At 36.7% G+C, this 25,333-nt stretch overlaps 1 protein-coding gene across 2 annotated transcripts; it reads left to right on the top strand.

Moving 5' to 3' along the window:
• The first annotated feature begins 434 nt into the window (after positions 1-434).
• LOC127862336 (endoplasmic reticulum metallopeptidase 1-like) lies at positions 435-24,485 on the top strand. Of its 2 annotated transcripts, none has more exons than XM_052401419.1 (14): positions 435-1,261; positions 1,894-2,021; positions 3,992-4,097; positions 5,631-5,777; positions 6,232-6,324; positions 9,599-9,811; positions 13,031-13,260; positions 14,456-14,639; positions 15,249-15,439; positions 16,594-16,749; positions 17,661-17,866; positions 19,285-19,400; positions 20,428-20,612; positions 22,601-22,918. In XM_052401419.1, the coding sequence occupies exons 1-14, from the start codon at positions 685-687 to the stop codon at positions 22,730-22,732; spliced, it is 2,664 nt and encodes an 887-aa protein (XP_052257379.1). In that variant the 5' UTR covers positions 435-684; the 3' UTR covers positions 22,733-22,918. The 2 variants fall into 2 exon arrangements, with proteins under 2 accessions (XP_052257379.1, XP_052257378.1); XM_052401418.1 differs by lacking the exon at positions 22,601-22,918 and adding an exon at positions 23,323-24,485 and having other exon boundaries at positions 441-1,261.
• The last annotated feature ends 848 nt before the right edge of the window (positions 24,486-25,333 follow it).

Raw genomic sequence — 25,333 nt, 5'->3', positions numbered from 1 at the left:
TCATTTTGCCATAATGATCAAAATGGCGACAGAATTCCTTTAATTCTGAAGATAATGTATTTTTTAATGGGTAACCCGGGGCTGTTTACATATAATTAACTCATAACGAATAAGCAGTTACAAGTTAGTGATTATTGAGTGCTTTGAGCTTTCATGAACATGTGTAAACCTCAAGGGACAAGAAGCTGGGAGTTCGATTATATTGCAACTAATTATGATTAAGTTCTCTAAAGACTAAAATGTCACTCCTGGGCTGCCGTACTGACATTATGTCTGTAAATCGGGAGATACATTATTTTTACCAAATAAAGCTACTGGTTACGATCTAGAACAATCCGCTTTTGCATTGTGTTTTCTTGATCGATTGAATGCTTCCCCGGTAGTCTACACTTAATTAATTTACTACAATATACAGTACTACAGTATTGTGTAATCACTACAATACAATAAGGTAGATCATGTTGTCGAGGACATTCTTTATAAACAATAGAAATCCACTATGCAGCGTTTTATAAGTAAACATGGATTACTACACTATTTTTAATCGGATTTTTGTGTGTTTTGATTCTCTTCTTCGTTTATAAATAATAAATCAGCAACTGGCCACGTTCGATGGCGACAGAGTGTTAACCGATTAAATGTTTCCAGGGAAACGTTTAATCGAATAGATCGGATATTTTCAAGATGGCCGCGTCCATGGGTGACAGCAAAACACGGAAGCGAACTTACAAATCCGCCAATTTGGAAGTAAATGGACATCAAAACGGACATTTGTCAAATGGCATTAATGAAAGATGTCTCAAGGAAGATGGGGTTAATGTTGTATACGTTTTGTTCGCTGTCGTAATGTATTACTGTGCCATATTTAGTTTCGTCCGAAGTCGCAGTTTTTCATTTCCTGAACCTCAAATTCAGGGGAAATTCTCACAAAAGGATGCATTCTACGAAAGCAATGCTAGAAAACATATGCAAGAGTTTTCTCTACATGGCCCAAGGGTTGTTGGAAGTGATGCAAATGAAATACATGCATATCAATACATTTTAAAACAGTTGCAAATTATAAAAACAAATGCGTTACCTCAGAAGTATATCCTTATCGATCAACAGAATGCAACAGGCTCATTTGATATAGAGTTTTTATCCGATTTTGTAAGCGTATACAGAGATGTCAAAAATGTTGCGGCGATGCTGAAATCTGAATTGGGATCAGAACATAGTCTCCTGATGAGTTGCCATTTTGACAGTTCTATTGATAGCCCAGGTACACATTCTTATTCATAACAAAATTCTGTGACCTCAGTTTGACCCTTTACCACTTATATACGTATTTTGACGCATTTGTAGTCCCTCATAAAGTTTCATTTATTTGATACCTTTCTTACTAAATTCAAGCTTTAAAGGCTTCAATTCCAACCCCTAAGTTACTGATGAGCAGCAAACAGCATAAAACCTGAACAGACTGCAAGTTTCTCGCAGGCTTTTCTGGTTTTATACTGGTTGCAAAAGCCATTTTCACTTTGCTTTTTATGGAAAAAAGGGTTAAATAGCTTTCACAAACTGTTTTTTACATTTGCCAAAGTACATGTAATCGTTCATAACCAATTTCCATAATCAATGTTTTTTATGAGCTTAGTGATGTTGTTTAATTTACATGAAACACATTTATCTGTAATATGATAATGTTTAAAATCTCATATTATCTGGAGGCAATTATTTAATTATTATCTGTTGCGCTTAATATTCAAGTTTTTTCTATGTGTTGTATAATGTTTCTAAGTTAACCAGCTTAACTTGCATATATTAATACGTCTTTCTTTGTTTTCATTGAGTGATTAGTTGTCAAGTAATGTGTGGATAATTGAACATCAATTTAATAGTTGTTTTTCAATGTAGGTGCGGGTGACAATGCCATTAGCTGTGCTGTTATGCTGGAAATATTGAGGGTATTTTCGCAATCACCTGTAAAACAACTTCATAACATCATTTTTCTGTTCAATGGAGCTGAGGAAAATCTCTTACAAGTAAGCTGTCATCGCTGACATTTATACTTACTATAATAAATTGCATTTTCTCCTTCATATGATCACTTAAGCCCATGAAATAGTTCGTTCACAAGATAGGGGCATTGTATTGCTTTAACTGAATAGTACTTAGAATATAAATTTAAGATGTGTCTAGAACATATAGCTTGTTTAAAATAAAAGCTTTTAAGCCATAATAAATTTATGCTTATTGCTAATAAATTTAATTGGTCAATATTTAGAAACAAAATTCTGATAAGATACTCAAATTCTGATTATGGTAGATCATCTTGGATTTAAAATATGGAAAAGCAATATGTTCGGCTATCGAAGGTCATGTTGCATCTGTTGTCTTAATGACAAGACGCTGAACTATGAATAGAATGTCAATTATCTTAGAAAATAGATTAAACACCGTGTATTAATACCCTTTCAAACTGACGCTCAATTGGTCGTTGTTTGCTTAGGTACTTTAAAGTATCCTGGGTGCTCTTAAGTATACTACTATGTACCCTGGGTATGCAAAATGTGCTGAAAGGCATTCGACCATACTTCTGGGTACTTTTTATGCCCCTATAACATAGGTTCTGGGGGCACATTAAAATTGCAATGTCTGTCCGTTAGTCCGTCCAGAATAGTTTCCGCTCAATACGTCAAGCAATTGTGATCAGATCTTCACCAAACTTCATGAAAATGTGTAAGGCAATAACATCTAGGTCAAGTTTGATAATCAGCCAAATTGACCCAGACACTTGAGTTACGGCCCCTGAATCGTCGTAAAATTGTTTTTTTCTCGTTTCTGCTAAAAAACTCGAGCAATTGTCATCAGATCTTCACCAAACTTCATGAAAATGTTTAAGGCAATAACATTTAGGCCAAGTTCTAAAATCGGCACTATTGACCCAGACACTTCTGAGTTACGGCCCTTGAATCATTGAAAAATTGCGTTTTTTCTCGTTTCCGCTCAGTAACTGGAGCAAATGTCATAGGATCTTCGCCACACTTCATGGAAATGTGTAAGGTCATAAGATCTAGGCAAAGTACGATAATCAGCCGAATTGACCTAGACACTCCTGAGTTACGGTCCTTGAATCATCGAAAAATAGAGTTTTTTCTCGTTTCCGCTCAATAACTAAAGCAATTGTCATCGGATCTTCACCAAACTTTATGAAAATGTGTAAGGCAATAAAATCTAGTTTAAATGCAATAATCAGCAAAATTTACAGAGTCACTTCTGAGTTATGGCCCTTGAATCATCAAAAATAAGATCTAGGCCAAGTACGATAATCAGCCAAATTGACCAAGACACTCCTGAGTTACGGTCCTTGAATCATCGAAAAATTGATTTTTTTCTCGTTTCCGCTCAATAACTAAAGCAATTTTCATTGGATCTTCACCAAACTTCATAAAAATGTGTAAGGCAATAAAATCTAGTTTAAGTTCGATAATCAGCAAAATTTACAGAGTCACTTTTGAGTAACAGCCCTTGAATCATCAAAAAATTTCTTTTCCGCGCGAAAAATGCTCATAACTTTCATGTCGCTTCAGATGTAACCTTCATATTTGTTATGCATGTGTATATGGACAAGGCCCTTCCATACCCACACACATTTTGACCACTTTGACCTTGACCTTGAACTTAGGGTCTCGTTTGGGTTTCTAAATCTGTGTTGAAGTTTCGAAAAAGCGTTTTTTGGGGGCATATGTCTTCTGATGGAGACAGCTCTTAATAGTTTAGTTTCTGTATGCAACTTATCAATCTTGTTCATTGCTCGCAGCTGCTATCCAAACAATTACTGATACACTTTTACCGGTAAAGTCTTCTGCACAAACCAAAATTGCAACTTTACTCTTACACAGTATACATTTGTTTGAACAAAAATTCATAAAAAATGAAATATTCAAATCAGAATATATAACCCAACTATTTCTTTTATTTATTTTCATTTTTTTGAATATTTCCATTCTAGGCTAGCCATGGCTTCATAACGAAGCATCCATGGGCTGACTCCATCAAGGCCTTTGTGAATATTGACTCTGCTGGAGCCGGAGGTTGGGAGATTGTCTTCCAAACAGGTGTGTTTGATATTCTAATGGATGGAAAAAAGAATATAAATAAACACAGCTTTATCTGATAGACAGAAAAAGTCTTTCACCAATTCTTTCCTTAGGCCACTTTTTTCAATATTGCTTTGCAAAATGTTTGACTTAAAGTGTTGGCTAAAGAAATAATAATTTTTGCTTTAATTCCCAATTTTAAGGGGAAGAGTAATGTTCCTGCCAAAAGCCCTGACTCAGCTTTATATATTTAATAGGTTTACACTGAAGTTGAAAATCAAGGTTGTCCATGAAAGCTTGGGAAACAGATTGTTCCAGTTTATAACTCAGTTTGCGTCTTCGTCTTATTGGAGAGTCATGACAGGACATTGGCCTCCCCATGTTAACATGTTGACAGTATTGCCCCCTGAAACCTCGTATAACAGTATTGCCCCTGAATTTTTGTATGACAGTATTGCCCCTGAAACTGTGTATATAACAAGCTTTCATTGGGACCTAACCTGGGATAATATTTAAGACCAGTTGAGTCAAGTTCACTTTGAAAAAAATAGAAAAAACTTTTCTGCTATATAATATGAGTATATATGCAGGTATTGTATTGGACCATTATGTGTAGTAAGCTAACATTAAGACAAAGCTTGGTATTGAATTCTGGGTCAGTTTTGTCACTGTCACTCTATCTAAAAATACAGTTTTCATGTAATAACTTGAGTTTTGATGGAGATGTTATGCAGAAATGAGTGAGTAGGTATCATGTGCGCAGACTTAACCCATTTTGGGTCAGTTGGGTCAAGGTCAATTTTTAACCAGGTTTTCCGAAGGAAAAAACTGGTTATTAGATTGGTGAATGTCGGCGGGCGGGCGGGCTGGCTGGCGGGCGGAACAAGCTTGTCCGGGCCATAACTTTGTGGTTCATTGTGAGATTTTAAAATCATTTGGCACATTTGTTCACCATCATTAGACGGTGTGTCGTGCGAAAGAATTACGTCAATATCTCCAAGGTTAAGTTCACCCTTCGAGTTCAAAGGTCAAAAATGGCCATAAATGAGCTTGTCCGGGCCATAACTATGTCATTTATTGCAGTTTTAAATTCATTTGGCACATTTGTTCACCATCATTGGACAGTGTGTTGCACGAAAGAATTACGTCAATATCTCCAAGGTCAAGGTCGCCACGACTAAAAATATATTTATTTTGAAACAAAGGGGGTCAATTATAAATAATCAGTTCAGTTTGAGTTGTCTCCCTTTCTAGGACTTTTTTTTTTCAAATTGAAAATCTGGTTTCGTGACAATTTTGTCCCTTGTTTTTAAACAGTGTGTCAAAGAAGCTCACATGCAGAACGAGTTTGGGACTGCAAAATAATTCTAATTAAATTAATGTATTAGTACTGCATTGAAAACTAGGTTTCTTTGTGTTCCATGATTTTTGTCTTACAATTTTGAACTTCCTGTCAATTTATAATTTTATTGTCATTAGAAAAAAAACTCTGTGAAGGAAAATACTTATTTACAAACTGTAGAATAATCATCTATAATTGCTATTTGCGAGGCCCCTCCCACCCCTGGCTGGTGCGTGCCTATGCGGACTCCGCCCCCTACCCCAGTGGGTCCATCTTGGGACAGGAGGTCTTCCAGAGTGGAGTGATACCCTCTGATACTGACTTCAGGATTTACAGAGACTTTGGGGAAATACCTGGTATAATTGTCTTTGGTTATGCTGGTAAAAGTTATTCTTTATTTTATTGATGTTGCAATATTGTCCAGCTCATCGGTTGGTTTTAACAATTTTGTTTTGCTCCTTGAGGCTGCTTCTAAAGATATAATAGAATAGAATGTTAATTTTCCATCCATCATTAACATAGAAAAGGGTTATCATAATTATGTGGCACCCTAATAAAAAGCAGACACTTTACCGAAACGCTAAAAAAGCTAACTCATAATTATATAAACTAGCTTTTATAGCAGTGCAGTTGAGTGTCTGCTTTGAAAACTGAGAGGGCTGGGATTGAATTTGATTATCTTCACAAATTTGTCTAGGTGGGTTACATCATTGGTATATGAAATGGAACAAAAGTTAAAATGACGATATAAAACGAGTTGCATGATAAATGTTGGTTGTGTGTGTTTCAGTGTTATGTTAATTTTTTCAGGTTTGGACATAGCATACATAACCAACGGTTACGTGTATCACACACAGAATGATCAGAACAGGTACATCCAGCCTGGCTGTGTACAGAGAGGAGGTACGTTTGGTTATGTCATTATATTAGCATGGTTCTGGGCTTAATGCAAGTGCGAAAATTGTCGTTCTAAATTAGCCTTTGAAGTCCGCACAGGCTAATCAGGAACATTTTTTTTAACTTTTATTAAATTTTTCATTTAAGTCAACAGTGTGGTCCCTAATGAGCCTGTGTAGACTGCACAGGCTGATCCGGGATGGCACTTTACGAACATGTATCAAGACCTGTTTTCACAGGGTGCAGCAACATTATGTTTTTGACATAATTTGAAGAAAGTTAGTAGATACCAATTGAATGCTTATGGAAGCAAAAAGTCATTCAGACTTTTTATTGCGGGAAAAATAGCTGGAAAGTTAAGTTAGAAATTTTGTTCTTTGCTTGTCAGCTTTATTTTTGATAAACTATCCAAAATATTCTCAGTGTGAGCTCTCAAGGCTATGACATTTCCCGATTTCTCATTGAAAAAATGTATGAAATTGTTTAATTTAGACGTTTCTAAGTGCTATACCTTTTATCATGTTTAAAAAGTATAATTCAGGGTTAAAGGGATCTTTTCACGTTTTGGTAAATTGACAAAATTGAAAAAAGTTGTTTCAGATTCGCACATTTTTTTTAGTTATGATATTTGTGAGGAAACAGTAATACTGAACAGTTACCATGGTCTAATATAGCCATTATATGCATCTTTTGACGATTTAAAAACCTGAAAATTATAAAGCGTTGCAACGCGAAGGATTGAATAATTTGGAGAGTTCTGTTGTTGTTTTTAATTTTGTGAAACAACGAAGATTGCTTATATAAAGTATAAAATATGTCACTTATTCATATTTGGCAGGATGGCTGAGCGTTCTAATTAGTTTTTACTAGTGTTTGCAGCAGGACTCCAGGGGTCACTGGTTCGAGCCCTGCTGCGGGCTACTTTTTAAAATAATTTAAATTTTTTCTTGATTTTTTACTGAAGCTTTTTAGATCCAATGTTTACATTTATCAATATACCGGTAAAGCATTTAATGACAAACTTCAAAACATGTCAAAATCTGTCAAAAGGCCCCTTTAAAACCATTACTTGATAAATCTTGAAAAAGATATTTCAAACAATCAGCTTTTAGTGTTAGGGATTGAATCTTCTGACCCAAAGGTGGAGAGAAAATAAATTAAAATACTCTCTTTGTATATAAATGTGTTTTATAGAAAGTATGTATTTGTGTGTTACACATTTCCAATTATTGTAAATGATTGCAACTTTTAGACTTTAAGAAAGCTTTTTTTGTAGGACTTGCTCATACAATTTCAACTTGCCTGATTTTATCTGCACTAAATTCAAGAAATACGTAATGTTATACATGTATGATTAAACTTAAAGCAATTATTTTAAACCAGTTTAAGCTCCTGAATGGTTTGCTTTGCACTGACAGTTCAAAGGCTGTGACCACAGTTTTATTCACTGGTGTTTGTGTTTTTTCAAGTGCTTTTGTCCTGTGTGTCTGATTAGTGGGAAATATGTAGCACTGATATTAATGATCTCCTGCTGATGCTACTGTGGTTTCATCTCAGTATTTTTGTCATTTAAAAAGAAGATATGGTGATTATCCCACATTTTGAGAAATACATGTGTACACACTTACTTAATTAAATTAATGGATGGTACCATATATGCAATTATTTTTCTACATTGTCCAAACCATAACATTTTGTGAAAATTGTCAGGACATTTGATTTGACCTTTTCCATGGACCCTAAAAACAAAATTTAATTTTAGTCCATGATGCATGCCTTTCAGAAGCTACCGGTACTTACTTTTTAAGTAAAATTCTGCCAATATTGACAATAACTGTGTTTGAAAATTTTGAAGACACAAACGTCCAGACGTTTATGGTAAATTTAATTGTGGATTATGTTTCTATTTTAAGATTTGATGTAACTGACTTCCAATCAGAACGTTGGTAACATCTGCCAACAAGTTACCCAGTATGTTGGAGAATGTTCTCATTTAATCTTAACAACAAATAGACTAGTGAATTGGAATATAGATTGAATGCAACGTGAACAAAATATTTTCTAAAAATAAAAGTGGATGTCAATTTCTGGGAGTTATTCAAACGCATTTGTTTGTATTGAAAAGTATAACTGTTTTTGTTGGCGTCTTTTAAGTGCTTATCTAAATCAAGTTTTGTTAAAATACATGAGATATTATTATTAACATTAAGACAAGAAACACAAAAAGCAGTGGGATTTTTCAGACATCACATATCAGTTACAAATTCATTTATTGGTTGCAAGAACCCCTGTTATAAGCGATAGCAAGAGAACATTAAAACATAAATAGATCTTCATCGCTGACAAGGTGTTAACAACAACAACACTTGGCTTATCAGTTGGCGATAAGGAGTTAATGCTGGTAAGTTTCTGCCAAATGGAGCATGAATTGCAAAATTGTTGCGACAAAAACACTTATGACATATATGATTGAACTTGAGTCCATAATAAGTTATCTTTTTTTATGTCCCCCACCACTATAGTGGGGGACATATTGTTTTTGCCATGTCTGTTGGTTTGTTTGTTGGTTTGTTTGTTTGTGCAAACTTGATCTCATGGAGCTGCACATTTTGAGTGGTGAAAGGTCAAAGTTCAAACCTTCAAGGTCAAAGGTAAAATATATGGGGACATAGTGTTACACATCACTTGTGTTTAACTTTAATTCTATTCCTTGTAAGGTTTTATTTGTCCGGGTCTTTGGGCAAGTGAGTCATATTCAATACTGAAATTTGCATGATATAGATTAGGGCCCTGTTTTGAAAAACTTTTAAGTTATTACAGAATTTTGTGCTCACAATAAACAAGAATGTATGATCTGTACGCTCAAAAATAGGTGGACATGTGAACAATTAAAAGGAAAATAATAGGTTTGAGCCTCACACTTTTAAAATGGGGCTTAATGCATGTGTCTAAAGTGTCATCATATATAAGCCTGTAGTGTCTGCCGAGGCTGATCAATAACAACACTTTCTTCTTTTATGGAACTTTTTGTTAGAAGGAAGTCTCTTCTAATAGAAGATCCTGTGTAGGCAAAAAGTGTCCCTGATAAGCCTGTGTGGATGCTAATCTGGGACAATACTTAAAGCACATGCGTCAAGCCCCATTTTCCCAGAGCGTTTCTCATTTACCAAAATAAATCATTTTACCTACCTACAGATGTTGGTTCTTTGCAATTATACTTTATTGTAACTTAAATGTGTAGTATGATGGTCAATTAGACAGTTCCTGCTATCTTATCCAGGGGAGAATCTGCTGGGCCTCCTACGTCGCCTCTCCTCCTCTCCTCGCCTGGCCGACCCCGGGGACGAGAGAGACGGCACCATGATCTACTTTGACCTTGTGGGCTACTTCATGGTCTATTACCCACAGAGCGTGGCCATCGTCATCAATAGCGCCCTTGTGGCCACCATTGTCTTCAGAATCATACGGAAAACATTCAACCTCATCCCCTCAGGTCAGCTTGAGTGCTTCATGTTGAGGGTTAAGCGGGAACTTATTTACCCATTTATGCCTAGTGGATTCTCCCATCCTTCTAAATTTGATCAATTTATTTCCAAAATTAGGGATATCTAGTATATTTATTCCTATTTTTATAATATTTCTTACAGAAATTCCTTTAAGCAAACAGCGCAGACCCTGATGAGATGCCGCATCATGTGGCGTCTCATCTGCGTCTACGCTGTTTGCAAAGGCCTTTTTAGCTCACCTGAGCACAACGTGCTCATGGTGAGCTTTTGTGATCGCTTTTTGTCCGTCGTCCGTTGTGCGGCGTCAACATTTGCCTTGTTAACTCTCTAGAGGCCACATTTATTGTCCAATCTTCATGAAATTTGGTCAAATGATTGGTTTTAATGATGTCTTGGATGAGTTAAAAAATGGTTACGTTTGCTTGAAAAACATGGATGTCAAGGGGCGGGGCATTTTTCCTTATATGGCTATATATGGCTATAGTAAAATCTTGTTAACTTTAGAGGCCACATTTACTGTCCGATCTTTATGAAACTTAGTCAGAAGATTCATCCCGATAATATCTTGGACGAGTTCAAAAATGATGCTGGTTGGTTGAAAAACATGGCTGCCAGTGGCGGAACATTTTTCCTTATATTGCTATAGTAAAACCTTGTTAACACTCTAGAGGCCACATTTATTTTCCTAACTTCGTGAAACTTGGTCAGAAGATTTTTCCCAATAACATACATGCCAGACGTCCCGATCTTGGCGGGACAGTCCAGCTTTTGGACAATTTGTCCTGGCATCCCGATATGAGACGATTTGTCCCGACATTTGTTAAAAACAATGTAAGGTCTATAATTTCCAAATAAAATTCGCTTTTCGAGCTCTTTCTGGCTAAAACTTACCATGGCTAATCCCTTAATTGCCCCCAATTAACAACCCACTTCTACTACTCCAGTGCACCAGTGTTGTTTTTGACACCTTATCAGCGATTTATCGGCAACTTATTGATTTAATCAGCATTCACACCATGGTGTTTTTATGATAGGGGTTGCTAATTGCTATCGAAAGATGTATCATACAGAAATTAATACCACCTGGGTTTGTATTTTTAATGGCCCAATCAAGTCAAACGATACTATTATCTTTAGAGCTGCAACTATTCGATCCGATGCATCGAAAATCGGTTTTAAATGCGTAGATTCGATTACGATACCATCCCTACCAAATTGGATTTGATTCTTTAACATATAAACATAGATACGTAAAGCGCGCTGTACTGTGACTATTTGATACGGGAAGGTATAGGTTTTATCTTTACCTGTAATTACGACGCGGGCGATTGGTTACTTATTACTTTAGTCATCCAATCAAGTGCGTTACGGTCTACTTTTGGAAAAAGCGTAAAAATGGCTGAACAGGTTGTGACCGACAAATTGAAATTATCAGATGCGTCTAAGAAACTAAAATCAAAAGTATGGCAGTATTTTGGGTTTCTGGCTGGTAGCCCTCCCGATAAAGCTACGTATAAACTGTGCCTCATGGACGTGGCGTACCCTAAGTCCGGCTCAACCATTAATCTAATTTAACATGTCAAACGCAAACATAACGTTGATTAAGCAGAAGGTATCACCAGTGCAACTACTCAAGTCGCCAGCCTTATTATTATGTATTTATTTATTATATTATTGCGTAGTCAACACAATCTTCTAGTTAGAAGTTTATTGATATAAATATTGAATTCCTAATTTGCTATTCTCTTTATGTGTTTTATTAAAATATTGACATAGTTTGTCAGAAAGTTGGCAGTTTCTTGCTAAATATTTCTTACAAATGTTAATTTAACCCACTTTCAACAGTTTTTAATACACTGTTGAACCAACCAAACTATATCTAACAAACACACAAATGCCCAAGATATCTAGTAATGCAACACATTTGAACAGAAATGTTAATTTGAAGCAGAAGAGTGAATAAATGATTAAGCTAGGTTGAAATATGAATCAATCGAAACAATCGGTATCGGACTGTCTGAAAACGAAATCGAATCGAATGGGGCTGTTGGTGAATCTTTGCAGCTCTAATTATCCTGTGTATTATACAACATAAGGTTATAAATCCTTTCAAAACACCGATTTTGTACATCAACCAAATTGAATGCTGACCAATTCACATTGATGTTTCTCACAAATTACCTTTCGTTTTCGACTTATTTTCAGAAAATAGTTTGTACATATTGCATCAATCTAAATTCAGAGTTAATTTATGATTGATTGAATAAGAACAGTACTCGATGCGCTCACATCGTGTCACACGATTAACATATGTTCAAGGGGATATCCCATTGTGTACATACAGGTCTTACAATAACGTACTGACGTCACCATCTATGTATAGAATGGGGAATATCCTTGTACCAATTGGATGTCAAATCGAGGCACACGGGTATACCCCTCATTTCAGTTTATGGAGTGTGTTTACTTCCGGAAAATGGAGAACGACTCTGTGTTCACGAAATTCTGAACACACATTTATCGTCAGTATTGGGCAGAAATTTAGAGTTTTTGTAAGTAATATACTGACTATTGACTAAACAAAATGTGGAATGATTGATCGTCTCAGGTGTCCTGCTTTTTGGTAAAATGTCCCGACAATTTTTTATGGAAAGTCCCGATTTGGACCTGAAAAATTCTGGCATGTATGCCCAATAATATCTTGTTATCTCAGGTGAGCGACTTTGGGCCTTTCAGGCCCAATTGTTTCTAGATGATAGGCATAAATGGGTTAATTGTATAGAAATATTGATGTAATATAGGAGAAGACAATATCGTTTTACTTTCAGTTAAAGACCAATTTTTAAGATTAATTAATTATTAATGTTCATTAAAAAAAATAGTACTACCAGCTCATTAAATATTTGCCATGCACTTGTTACATTTATAATGTGCCTGTTAAATTTGTTACGAGGCCACTATATTTGTAATGTGACAGTTATATTTGTTATTTGCCTGTAATATTTAAATTGTACTAGTTATGTTTGGTATGTGCCAGTTATATTTGTAATGTGCCAATTCTATTTATAATGATATTGTTATGTCTGTAATTCACTGAATTGGCCCATTTTAAATTTTTGTTGCGTCCTTTCATGACTTTTTGTGGAAAGTCCAACAAAGGCATGGCACATAATGAACTTGGCAGTGTGATTTCGATCTCATTTCAGATGAACATGATCCCATGTTCATGAAGAATTTGCTCAAAGCTACAGTTGCCCTGTTTCTCACCTGGATAGCGGTCATCCTGACCTGTGTTGCCATGGCGCTAACCATAACATTGCTAGGCAGCAACCTGAGCTGGTTTACGCATAACTACAACCTCGTACCTCTGTACCTCATTCCATCGGTGATAGTTGTACTTTATATGCAAGATTTCTTCAAGGATCGGTGGTTTAAAGTATGTATTGTGTGCGTTTTATTGCTGTGTCTAGCACTGTTGCAGCTTAATTTTCACTTTGTTTCTGTTTGCACCTGAATATTTTTAAATGCTTTGACTGAATTATATTTAGAGCTTGTTGAACATAGCCATTGAACTTTATTTTAATTGTTTAATAGTTTCTTTGAGCAAGTTGAAACTGTCAATCATCATGGAAAAATTGACATTTGTAATAGTCCTGTATACATTAACTTGTGTAACATTTGGCTCCACACACTTCACAAATTCTTGTCGAAATTAAATGTTAAGCAATACAAGTTTACTTTTAAACTATGGATGGAAGAAATATTTTAATTGTCAAAATTCTGCTGAATATTCTAATATTCAGATAGAATATTAATAAAATAATTATAGTACAGTACATTCACAGCCATAAGTCGATCTAAAAACGCTCCCAAAATTGACCTAAAAAGTCAACTCAACTTATGGGTGTGGTACTAAATTTAATTTTAAAAAAATCCATATTTTTGGGCAGTTTTCTTTTTTAAGTAAAAAATCTCCGTAGTGGAGGAATGATATGACTGTTTACGGTAAGGCCGACGCGTCTTTTACTTAAATATCCGCCGATAACAAAATACTCATGTTTACATTGGTTTTAATTCATTAATCTTCGTAATAAGTCCAAATAAAAACATGTAAAAATAACTTCGTAAATATTATGCAAAAACAGACATTTGTACAACTGCACAGTAATATTTTATCTTATTTTTGCATTGGACTGTCTTGTGTAAGCTCATGTTTTGATAACAGCTGCCTTCCATCCAGATTGTATTCTGATTTAACTTTGTTCTTTAATTAGTTGTTAAAATCAACCTTTAACATATCCATTAAGCATTCCTAACTATTGACCCTCAAACAGGTTTTTGTGTGTGCAAAGGACAAGCTGAGCTGTCATATAATTAAATGGTAACAAAAATAAAAGTTAATGAGCCTCTTCTGTAAGAAATCATGTTTGAAAGTGTTATCCCAGATTAGCCTGTGCAGTCTGGACAGGCTAATTAGGGACAACCCCTTCCACTTGAATGGAAATTTTCTTTTGAGGCAAGTCTCTTCTAAACAAAATGCATTCAATACGGAAATTGTCCTTGTTTACTTTTTGCACATGCAGTAAGCTCCGTTTTCCCAGTGCAAGGCTCAAACCTGTCAATGTTCTCAGGCCAACAGTCGCTGGTACAACGAGAAGCTGTTTTTCGAGGCCACCCTGACGGGTTGGTCAATACTGCTGCTGTTGTTGACCCTGAGGGGGATGGGCAGTGCCTTCATGCCCATGCTGTACGTCCTGGGGCCTCTCGTGATCAGAGACCGCACCATGTGGCTTGCTAGGGCCTGGAACTGGAAAAGTAAGTGTCGTCCAATACCAGCGCTTGTGCTTGAACATGACATTTAGGCTTCATCGTTTTTTACCCCTCAGAGACACACTTTGACATTTTTGCAGTTTCTTAAAAAATCTAATTAAATTTAAACACTTGTGTAATATATTCATTTTTAAAGCCGTCATTTCCAACCCTATGATATTGAGGAGCAGAAAACAGTATAAAACCTGAACAGACTGCAACTAACTGGCAGGCTTTTCTGGTTTAATTCTGGTTTCATATAGCCATTTTCACTTTGATTTTGAGCTGGAATGGTAAAGTTAACTTTAAATTATGGCCTGTTTCCAGATCGACCAATTAATACAGTACTATAAAAGGTTATCACCTTATTAGAAATATATCAACTAATTAAAAAAATTGTTCAATTTTCATGACTTTTATTTATTTTAGGAAAACTCATGAAGATGTAGAGAGATATTAATCAAATTATTAAATTGTTATTAAGGAAATAAACTTTTTTTTCCAAAATAGTTTTAACCTCTGTTATTATCTAGAAAAAGCGTTCAACTTTTGTTTGCAATAATCTTTCACTTTATAGAAATGCATACCATGGTTATCGAATTCCGTACATTTCAGATCATGTCACCAGCTTTGTGAGTCTTCATCTGGCCTCGTTATTTGTGCCGCTACTAGTGACGATCTACATGTCGCATGCAGTGTTTACACTCTTCATTCCAATATTTGGCAGGACAGGAACCTCTGTCAATGCGGACATTGCCGCCTCACTTCTGTTGGCTATTCTGCTCATTCCAACCACTGGCTATTTGGTATGTTGTGTTTGAGAGCAAGTAGAAATTGCTGATCAAAAGATTATGATAATGTAATATATGAATGCAATATGTTTTTTAGAAAGCATATTATTATATTTACTGTGCTTATTGAATATTGACTACACACATTGTACCTTTATTAAACTGTTACAGTTATTTTACAGCACTCCTGTTTACAAATGTATATGCTATTTCAGCTTAATTATTGCTACAGATTTGAAATGAAGTTTTGAGACAACTGGGCTTTGTGCATGTGTGTTAAGTGTTGTTCGAAATTTGCATGGGCAGTCCACACAGGCTAATAAGTGACGAGACTTTCGGCTTGTATGGAATTTTTGGTTTAAAGAAAGTCTCTCCTGAACAAAAATCAGTGTGCCGGGTGTTGTCCCAGAACAGCCTGATCAGGCTAGTCTTGGCAGACGCTGTGATAACATGCATTTATCGTAACCACCGCATTGATATCTGCCTGATACAACGTTGCCTGATATATTTTTTTATATCATGGTCAACAGGAAGTTCTTATATCAGTCTTGTGTGGAGGATGGTCATTTTACACAGAATCAACTATAAAGTAATATATAATCACTTTTAGTTAAATCGAATCAGATTCAACAAAACAAACAATTTGATACCAAGATGTAATATATTTTTAACACAAAGTGCAACACAAACAGCAAAAAACATTTTTTACAAATTTTAAGCGCGCATGCTCATGACGTCATTATTAACACGTCAAACGACAAAAGTCATATTCTTTCCTGCTATAAATGCAGCTTTTTTAGCGATTTTTTCATTGTTTCTTTAAAATCGTGGAAGTAGAGGTATGATAAACAGAAAAACAGGTTACTGTCTGATCTTTTTGTAATATATCAGGCTCGGCACGAATAAAATATAAAATTGTATAACTCTAAGCCTTGCCTGATATATTACAAAAAGATCAGGCAGTAACCTGTTATTCTCTATTTAGCCCCATTTACCCTAGGCTCAAATATGTTTATACAGAGTCATCTAATCTACTGAACCTATTTAAAATATACAGGATAATGTGTCTAAACAATTCCTTAGCCTTCAGGAACTATAATATGGGATTCTGAAATTTAGCAACAACTACAACATTGATAAATCAACACTTATCATTATCCCCCTTGCAGGTCAGCCTGTGTTACCTTTGTCGTAACATCCGCAAGATCTGTGCTGTGCTAGCTGTGGTCGTGCTCGTCTGGGTGTGTGCCATAGTAGTCTCCCCACTCGGCTTTCCGTACAGCGGTGACAAGGATCATCCTTCGCCTAACAGGCTGTTGGCCATAGTATGTGCAACATGGATGTAGCTATGCACACTTGTCCTCATTCTGGGAAGACTGGGTTTAATGCATATGCGTAAAGTGTCATCCCAGATTAGCCTGGTCAGTCAACACATGCTCATCAGGGATGACACTTTCCATGTTGACTGGATTTTTGTTATTTTTGCTTAAAAAATGACTTAATAACATTGATATTTACTTTCAACATGCACTTACCTATCTTCATTTTGATCTTGGCGTTGACCTATTTGAGTAATAAAACTTATTAAAATGGGCCAATGGATCAATACTGCTAAGGGATCCACCCAGTGTATCAGCATTTATTGAATGCATCATGTTGTTTCAAGGGGCTTTGAAACCTGAGTCACATGGTTTTGTTTGTATTAGCTCGGCTGTTTTCGGAGAAAACCCGAGGTATTGTCATAGCCAGCTCGCCGTCCGCTGGCGTCGTGCTAAAACTTTGACATTTTGCTCTAAAATCAAAGTGCTTTCACCTACAACTTTTAAACTTCAGATGTTGATGCACCTTGATGACTTCTACATGCCACATCCATTTTTGGGTCACTAGGTCAAAGGTCAAGGTCACTGTGACTTCTGAAAAAAAACTTTAAAAAATTCTGACGAGCTTTCATTTATTAAAAAATGCACCCGCAGCCGAGCGTTGGCACCCGTTATGCGGTGCTCTTGTTTTAAGCTTAATGCCGACCACATTCTAAGATTTATATTTGGATGCATCATTTTCTGACTTCTATTTGTGCTTTCTCTTCTTTCGAAATACAGGCTATATAGTTTTATGTTATACTGCAAACTTATTGTAAATACATAGTTAAATACATGTTAAATTAATTTACAGCAGAACAGTTTGTGTTATGAAGATGAATTGGCCCAGAACTAAAAAATACTTAATTCATCTACAGCATACCAGACGAAGAGTTTTTGACTTACAAAGTCATGTGACCCATGAAGACTCAGGTATTTGGCTCATTCCTTTCGACTACAACAACAACAAGCACCTGTTGGGGGCCATGCCTCAACTGAAGGATGCGATTGACGTGGATTGCAGACTTGGACCATACTGCGGCATGCCGTTTATCATACCTTGCATCTCCATGTTACCGCCCAAGTATGCTTCACTACATTTTTGCCCCCACTTCAGGTGGAGGCAATATAGATTTGTTCTTGTTTTCAAGATGAGCTATTGTGATAACCTTACGTCAGTTGTGACTGCATCTTCAACTTTTAGCTTAGTACCATTCTATATGGGCATACATTTTTACCCAGTTTAGCCTGTGAAGTCTGCACAAGCTAATCAGGGAAGAAATTTTTTGCCTTCAATGGATTTTGGTTAAGATGGAAAGTGTTGTCCCTGATGAGTCTCTGCGGACAACCCAGGCTAATATGGGATACCACTTTATGTACATGAGTCTCTGCGGACAACCCAGGCTAATATGGGATACCACTTTATGTACATGAGTCTCTGCGGACAACCCAGGCTAATATGGGATACCACTTTATGTACATGAGTCTCTGCGGACAACCCAGGCTAATATGGGATACCACTTTATGTACATGAGTCTCTGCGGACAACCCAGGCTAATATGGGATACCACTTTATGTACATGAGTCTCTGCGGACAACCCAGGCTAATATGGGATACCACTTTATGTACATGAGTCTTTGCGGACAACCCAGGCTAATATGGGATACCACTTTATGTACATGAGTCTCTGCGGACAACCCAGGCTAATATGGGATACCACTTTATGTACATGAGTCTCTGCGGACAACCCAGGCTAATATGGGATACCACTTTATGTACATGAGTCTCTGTGGACAACCCAGGCTAATATGGGATACCACTTTATGTACATGAGTCTCTGCGGACAACCCAGGCTAATATGGGATACCACTTTATGTACATGAGTCTCTGCGGACAACCCAGGCTAATATGGGATACCACTTTATGTACATGAGTCTCTGCGGACAACCCAGGCTAATATGGGATACCACTTTATGTACATGAGTCTCTGCGGACAACCCAGGCTAATATGGGATACCACTTTATGTACATGAGTCTCTGCGGACAACCCAGGCTAATATGGGATACCACTTTATGTACATGAGTCTCTGCGGACAACCCAGGCTAATATGGGATACCACTTTATGTACATGCATTAAGCCCCGTTTTCCCAGAGCAAGGCTCAAATAGTTGAAGTGATAGGAAATTTATAAATGTGTCTTGTTCTGAGAAAATTGGGCTTAATGCATATGCGTAAAGTGTCGTCCCAGATTAGCCTGTGCAGTCCGCACAGGCTAATCAGGGACGACACTTTCCGCTTTTATGGTATTTTTAGTTTCAAGGAAGTCCCTCCTTGCCGAAAGTCACGTTTAGGCGGAAAGTTTCATCCCTGATAAGCCTGTGCGGACTGCACAGGCTAATCTGGGATGACACTTTACGCACATGCATTATGCCCAGTTTTCTCAGATTGCGGCTTAAATGTATGAATGATTTAACAGCAATATTACTTTTGTTCTCCACAGACAAAGTCTATACCTGCCAGTTCCTTCACACACGAGGCCTGATGTGAAATGTGAGCTTGTCAAGAAGCAGTATGAGACATCATCAGGATATCAGAAGCTGGACTTGGAAATAACAGGTATGTTGGGAAACCAAATTGTTCACAGGTTTTCAATTTTTTTCTAAAATTTCATAATATGAAAATACTAAGATATTTTAATGTTGGGATAGTTTAATGTTATTATAATAACAATTTTGATAGAACACAAAAAGTGGACATCATGGGTTTTAAGCAAACCTTGGATTAAGCAAACTGTACGGAAATATGGTTAACACTGATTGGCCTTTCCATCCTGACACTTTTAAGCACCATTATCTCTCATGATCCTAGATCTTTTCCTGTAACATGAAATTCATTTTATTAGCTCGGCTGTTTTCATAGAAAGCCCGAGGTATTGTCATAACCAGCTCGCCGTGTCGTGTCAGTCGTCGTCCGCGTCATGCTAAAACCATAACATTTTGTCAAGGTTTTGAACATTGGCTTTACAATCAAAGTGCCTCCACCTACAACTTCGAAACTTTATATGTAGGTGCACCTTGATGAGTTCTACACGCCACACCCATATTTGGGTCACTAGGTCAAAGGTCAAGGTCACTGTGACCTCTAAAAAATAAATAAATCTGACAAGCTTTCATTTATTAAAAAATGCACCAACAGCCGAGCGTTGGCACCCGTTATGCGGTGCTCTTGTTTACCCAACTTGTCACGTGAACATTAATTGCGTACAAGATCATATAAATTGCTCAAGTTATATTTTCAACCTGATGTTGATTTTGATGGCAATAAATAGCCCTGCAAATGTTGATATGGTAAAACTTTAGTGTATTCTGGATGGTATTAATCTGGACTGCGTCATACATAAATGGGTCTTACCCATAAGCTCAAGACGAGCCTGCACAATTGGGGTCTGCACAGGCTGATTTGGAATGAAACTTCCTACCCAGACTGGATTTTTGTTGGGAAAAGGCTTCCCTTTAATTGAAAAAAATCATAAAAGTAGCCTGATTAGCCAGTGCAGACAAGGCTCATATATGACATCACAATTAGCCAGTGCAGACAAGGCTCATATATGACATCACAATTGTTGTTACTTTGTTTTTCCCAGGCCCCGACCACATAACAGTGCAAGTTCGCCCGCACCCGGGTGTGACTCTGGCGGGGTGGAGCCTCAGTGAGTTTGTCCCAGAGCCTGCTGCCATGCCCGCCGACATGAACGAGACCACATACTTTGTGTACTACTCCCATGGTCAAGCACCCGAGTCACCTTGGGCATTCTCTCTGTACCTGAAGGTAGGGAATGAGATGTTGAACTTATATTAGCCTCATTCTGGGGAAAGTGGGCTTGATGCATGTGGGTAAAATGTTGTCCCAGATTAGAAGCACAGACTAATCAGGCACAACCCTTACGGCTTTAATGGAAATTGTTTAAAGGAATTCTCTTCTAAACAAAACTCTAGTTTAGGCAGAAGTTGTTTTCCTTGATTAGCCTGTGTAGACTGCACAGCCTTATCTGGGATGACACTTTACTCACATATATGAAGCCCAGTTTTTACAGATCAAGGTTCATTTGTGTCTTGTTCTGAGAAAGCTGGTCATAATTCATGTGCGTAAAGTGTCGTCCCAGATTAGCCTGTGCAGTTCGCACAGGCTAATCAGGGACGACACTTTACGCTTTAACTAGATTTTCAGTAAAAAGGGACTTCCTTTAAACGGAAAATACCATTTAAGCGGAAAGTGTCGTCCCTGATCAGCCTGTGCGGACTGCACAGGCTAATCTGGGACGACACTTTACGCACATGCATCATGACCATCTTTCACAGAGCAAGACAAATTTTATGATAGGAACCACATACTTAGTGTACTTCTCCAACGGGCAGGCCCTTTAGTGACTGTGCATTCTCTCTGAACCTGAAGTTAGTCAACGAGATCTAGTTATATGAGCCTTGTTCTTGAAAAACTGGACTTACTGCAATGTGTGCAGGCTAATCTGGGAAACACTTTACGAACATGCATTATGCCCAGTTTTTCCAGAACAAGGTTGATAATGGCTTGCCCTAGATAGCAAAATTTTCATTTAAAGTCGTGCAATGGCTTGTGCCCAACGAACAAAAAAATTAAGACCGTCACACAAATGTGAGAATCCACGACACTCTGATCTATGTAACCAGTGTAACTCAGAGTAGGGACTTGTATTGCTGGGTTCCCAAGTTGAGTTGGAAGAGACGAAAGCTGTTACTATGGAGTTTTTTCTTATCCCCCGCCATAGGCGGAGGGATATTGTTTTGGCGTTGTCCGTCCTTCCTTCCGTTGTCCGTCCGGCACTTTTGTGTCCGGAGCCATATCTTGGAAGCACTTTGGCGGATTTCATTGAAACTTGGTATGAGTATATATATATATGGATAAGAGGATGATGCACACCTAATGGCATTATACACCATCTGTTAATAACAGAGTTATGGCCCTTTGTATCTTGGAAAAATGCTTGTTTGTGTCCAGAGCCATATCTTGGAAGTGCTTTGAAGGATTTCATTGAAACTTGGTATGAGTATATATATGGATAAGAGGATGATGCACGCCAAATGGCATTGTACACCATCTTTTAATAACGGAGTTATGGCCCTTTGTATCTTGAAAAAATGCTTTTTTGAGTGTCAAATATAACACTTTTGTGTCCAGAAGCATATTGGCGAGGGATATCAATTCAACGAATTTGCTTGTTAGTTATATTCTCAGCATGTCCACTTAAACCACTTAAACCACTTAAGCCCCGTATAAGCACGGGTATACATGGCAGTGCCAGATGGTTTTGGGATACCTCAGGATCAAGATCGGGGACAATCCATGGACATTTAGGAATGTTTGAGTGTCGACAGTCTTCCAAAGACCATCAACCTGGTGACAACATGCTATCCACATGCAACAATCCACACCAACACAGACAGTCGTGGCAGCAACATGCAATCAATAACTTGTGTATTGCCTTTATCATATGCCCGTTCTTACTAATGACTGTGGCTATTGGGTTTAATAAAAATTTGTTGACATGAGAAGAAAAGACTGAAATTAAGAATAAAATCACCAAATGGAAGCATCAGGATAAACAATATTGAACACACAAACCACCTCTTCTCTTTATAATTAATACCATATCATTACAACATTTTTCATTGAAATGTGTTCCCGGACTGTCAAGTGCACTTGGACAACCAAGGCACAAATACGGCTGTCCCTAAAACCTTCATGGCAGGTTTATATATCCCTGATACGTCCATCAATAGGGATCACAAGGGATCAACAAGTGTCGTGTTTGCCTTCCGGAGCCCCACAGACTTTCCAGGACCTACAACACTGATCTACCCGGCGGCTACACAACTCACATGCCGGAGCGTTCCAGATATTATCAAGATTGATCTATACGGGACTTGGCCTTGAGACTTGTCAAGGAATAGTTTGAATATACTATTTGAATGTCGAAACTTTGTAATATTACAGCCTTAAGAATTCACACCTCATGAGTGAGCTCTAGTAAAGCAAAAAAAATAGCCCCTCCTTCCTAAAAATAGTTCCTACTGTTCACCTTAATCCGTAAATACCCAGATTAAATCATCATTTGATTTTTATAGGAAAATAAATATACTACCGGTAATTGTGTTAGCTTTGCATGCAAACAAACAATTAATGTTAGAGTAAAATGACTTTTAATAGTGGAAAGTATATCATAATAGTGTGTAATGCTCTGGGGAAATGGGGCTTCATGTGTATGGTAATTTGGTAAAGTGATGTCCCAGATTAGCCTGTGCAGTCCATACTGGTAATGAGGTACAACTCTTTAAACTTTTATGGACTTCTTCTTTAAAAAAAGTAGTCTCTCTTAAAGCTTAAAGGAGTCCAATCCAGACGGTGTCGTCCTGATAAACCTGTGTGACATCACATGCTAATATGGGATGACACTCACTGCTTATGTAATGAACCCCTGGCTCATACTTAATTTGGCTTTCAGACTGATTCTGGTTATGATTCGTTGAAAGGCTTGGTGGACATTGGAGTCGCAGGCCACTATCTGCACGGACGGGACAAACACACACCCGAGATGGAGCAGTTCCTTGCCGAGGCACCTGATTGGACAACGCCAGTCACGTGGACGGCATCATGGGATGGTTACGTGTTTTAGTCAATATCAAAATTTGGTAAATTTAAAGTCATATGATGGTATCAAAATTAAGTGAATGTAAAGACACCTCATGGCTTTTTGTTTTTCAAGTGTTTAGTTGAAGTACTAGTTATGTTTTGCATTGGATTTCATTTATTTTGTGACTTTTGATATTGTTAACAATTGCTTTGATTTTTTTTTAATGTTTAGTTTAAGTCCATGCTTAGCATTCAAATTAATGTATGTGTGAATGTTGATATTGCTCACAATTGCTTTGAGGGAAGGTTACTTATTAAGCTTTCAATAGCAGCCTGTGTGTGGAGAGTTGTATGAACAATGGCTCCATGTTAATTTTTGTAAAAAGTTGTTTATAGAATGACTGGTGTGTATGAAGTTGAATTGTATTTCCACCAATAAACTTGTGTAGTATTGGTGCATAAGCCTTCATAGGCAACATGTACACATGTTATCATAAGTATTTATTTACCTCTCAAGTTCTCACCTGTCTCTTGACAAATGGCATTCATGTCATCGTGACATATTTTTGTCACTTTAGTTTTATTCTCAACAGCTATCACATTTCTATACTATTCTTATGAATTGCACTTTAAATACTTCACCAATAGGATGATGCCTATTGATTTTGAGTTAAATAGGTCAAGGAAGTGTAGACCATTTTGTTTCTGCAAGCTTTTAAGAGAACTCTTTGGCCTAAAAGTTAACATGATGTGTACCGGTATATGGGATGATAGGGAGACACCTTTTAATGTTGTGGTCAAATGTTTTAAGGGCTTGTAACTTTAAATAAACACTATTCATTTCCACATGATATCTAGACAACACAATTTCCAACTATCATACAAACCGGTATGTCAGTTCCTCAAGATTAATGGAAGATAACTATCAATTTTAATTTCATCGGGACAAAGGTCAAGGCCACAGCATTTCAACTCAATACCATCAAAATATTTTAACCTAGCATCATGTTTTAGAATGCTTCATAGTCATAAATGGAAAAAATATCTATATAGATTTGCAGATCAACAGGTCAAAGTTCAAGGTCATAGAGACATGTAGTATTAAAGCATCTCTTTCACAAATTTCATATATTGACACATATGTGCCGAATGGATGGGCAGTGCGAGGCATACATGTTTTAAAACATCTCTTGTTTCATACAGTTGTCAATTAAATTTAGTAATTGTTGAATTATTGCAAAGAATATCCAGTCAACTTCATGTATAGAGATATTTTCCATTCAATAATATTGGCATATAAGATTCCTTCAGGTATATATTGTTATTAAGTTAGTGTTATTTAAGATTGATTTGTTTAGAATGTTTCCAGTTCTAGTTGTTACTTTATTTAGATGTGTTTTGTTCAGAGTTGTTCCTGTTGTTGTTGTTTCTTTATTTTTGTTAAAAAAATGATGTTAATACAAGTACAGTGTTATATGTACACCACTATTATTTAAGTATTTTTTAAGTACATTTACTATTATTTTAGTATTTGATCTGGAACAATAAAATGTTCTTAGAATGTTTTTTTAATGCCATAGAAACTGTAACAGATCCAATGGAAACTTGTTTCCAATACAATGCAAAATTGTTAATGATACCAAAGACGTGTGTTACTTGTACAGTTAATATGTTATTCAAACCCTGGAAAAAACGTTCTTATCCCATACTTTATGCTCCTGATAACCAATTAGTATGTTACTGATCACTAGTGAATTTTTAAATATTGATTGTGACATAAATTGCAAAACACTTATTTATACTGAGTACAATAACATGTGAATTTATGTTGTTAATAGGATAAATCAGATAAAATCTAAATATTGACAATCCAACAAACTTTA

Source organism: Dreissena polymorpha, chromosome 16 (assembly GCF_020536995.1).
Source record: "Dreissena polymorpha isolate Duluth1 chromosome 16, UMN_Dpol_1.0, whole genome shotgun sequence".
Taxonomy (NCBI): Eukaryota; Metazoa; Mollusca; class Bivalvia; order Myida; family Dreissenidae; genus Dreissena; species Dreissena polymorpha.
Note: the sequence above shows the minus strand (reverse complement) of the source record. Positions and strands in the feature narration are given on the sequence as shown.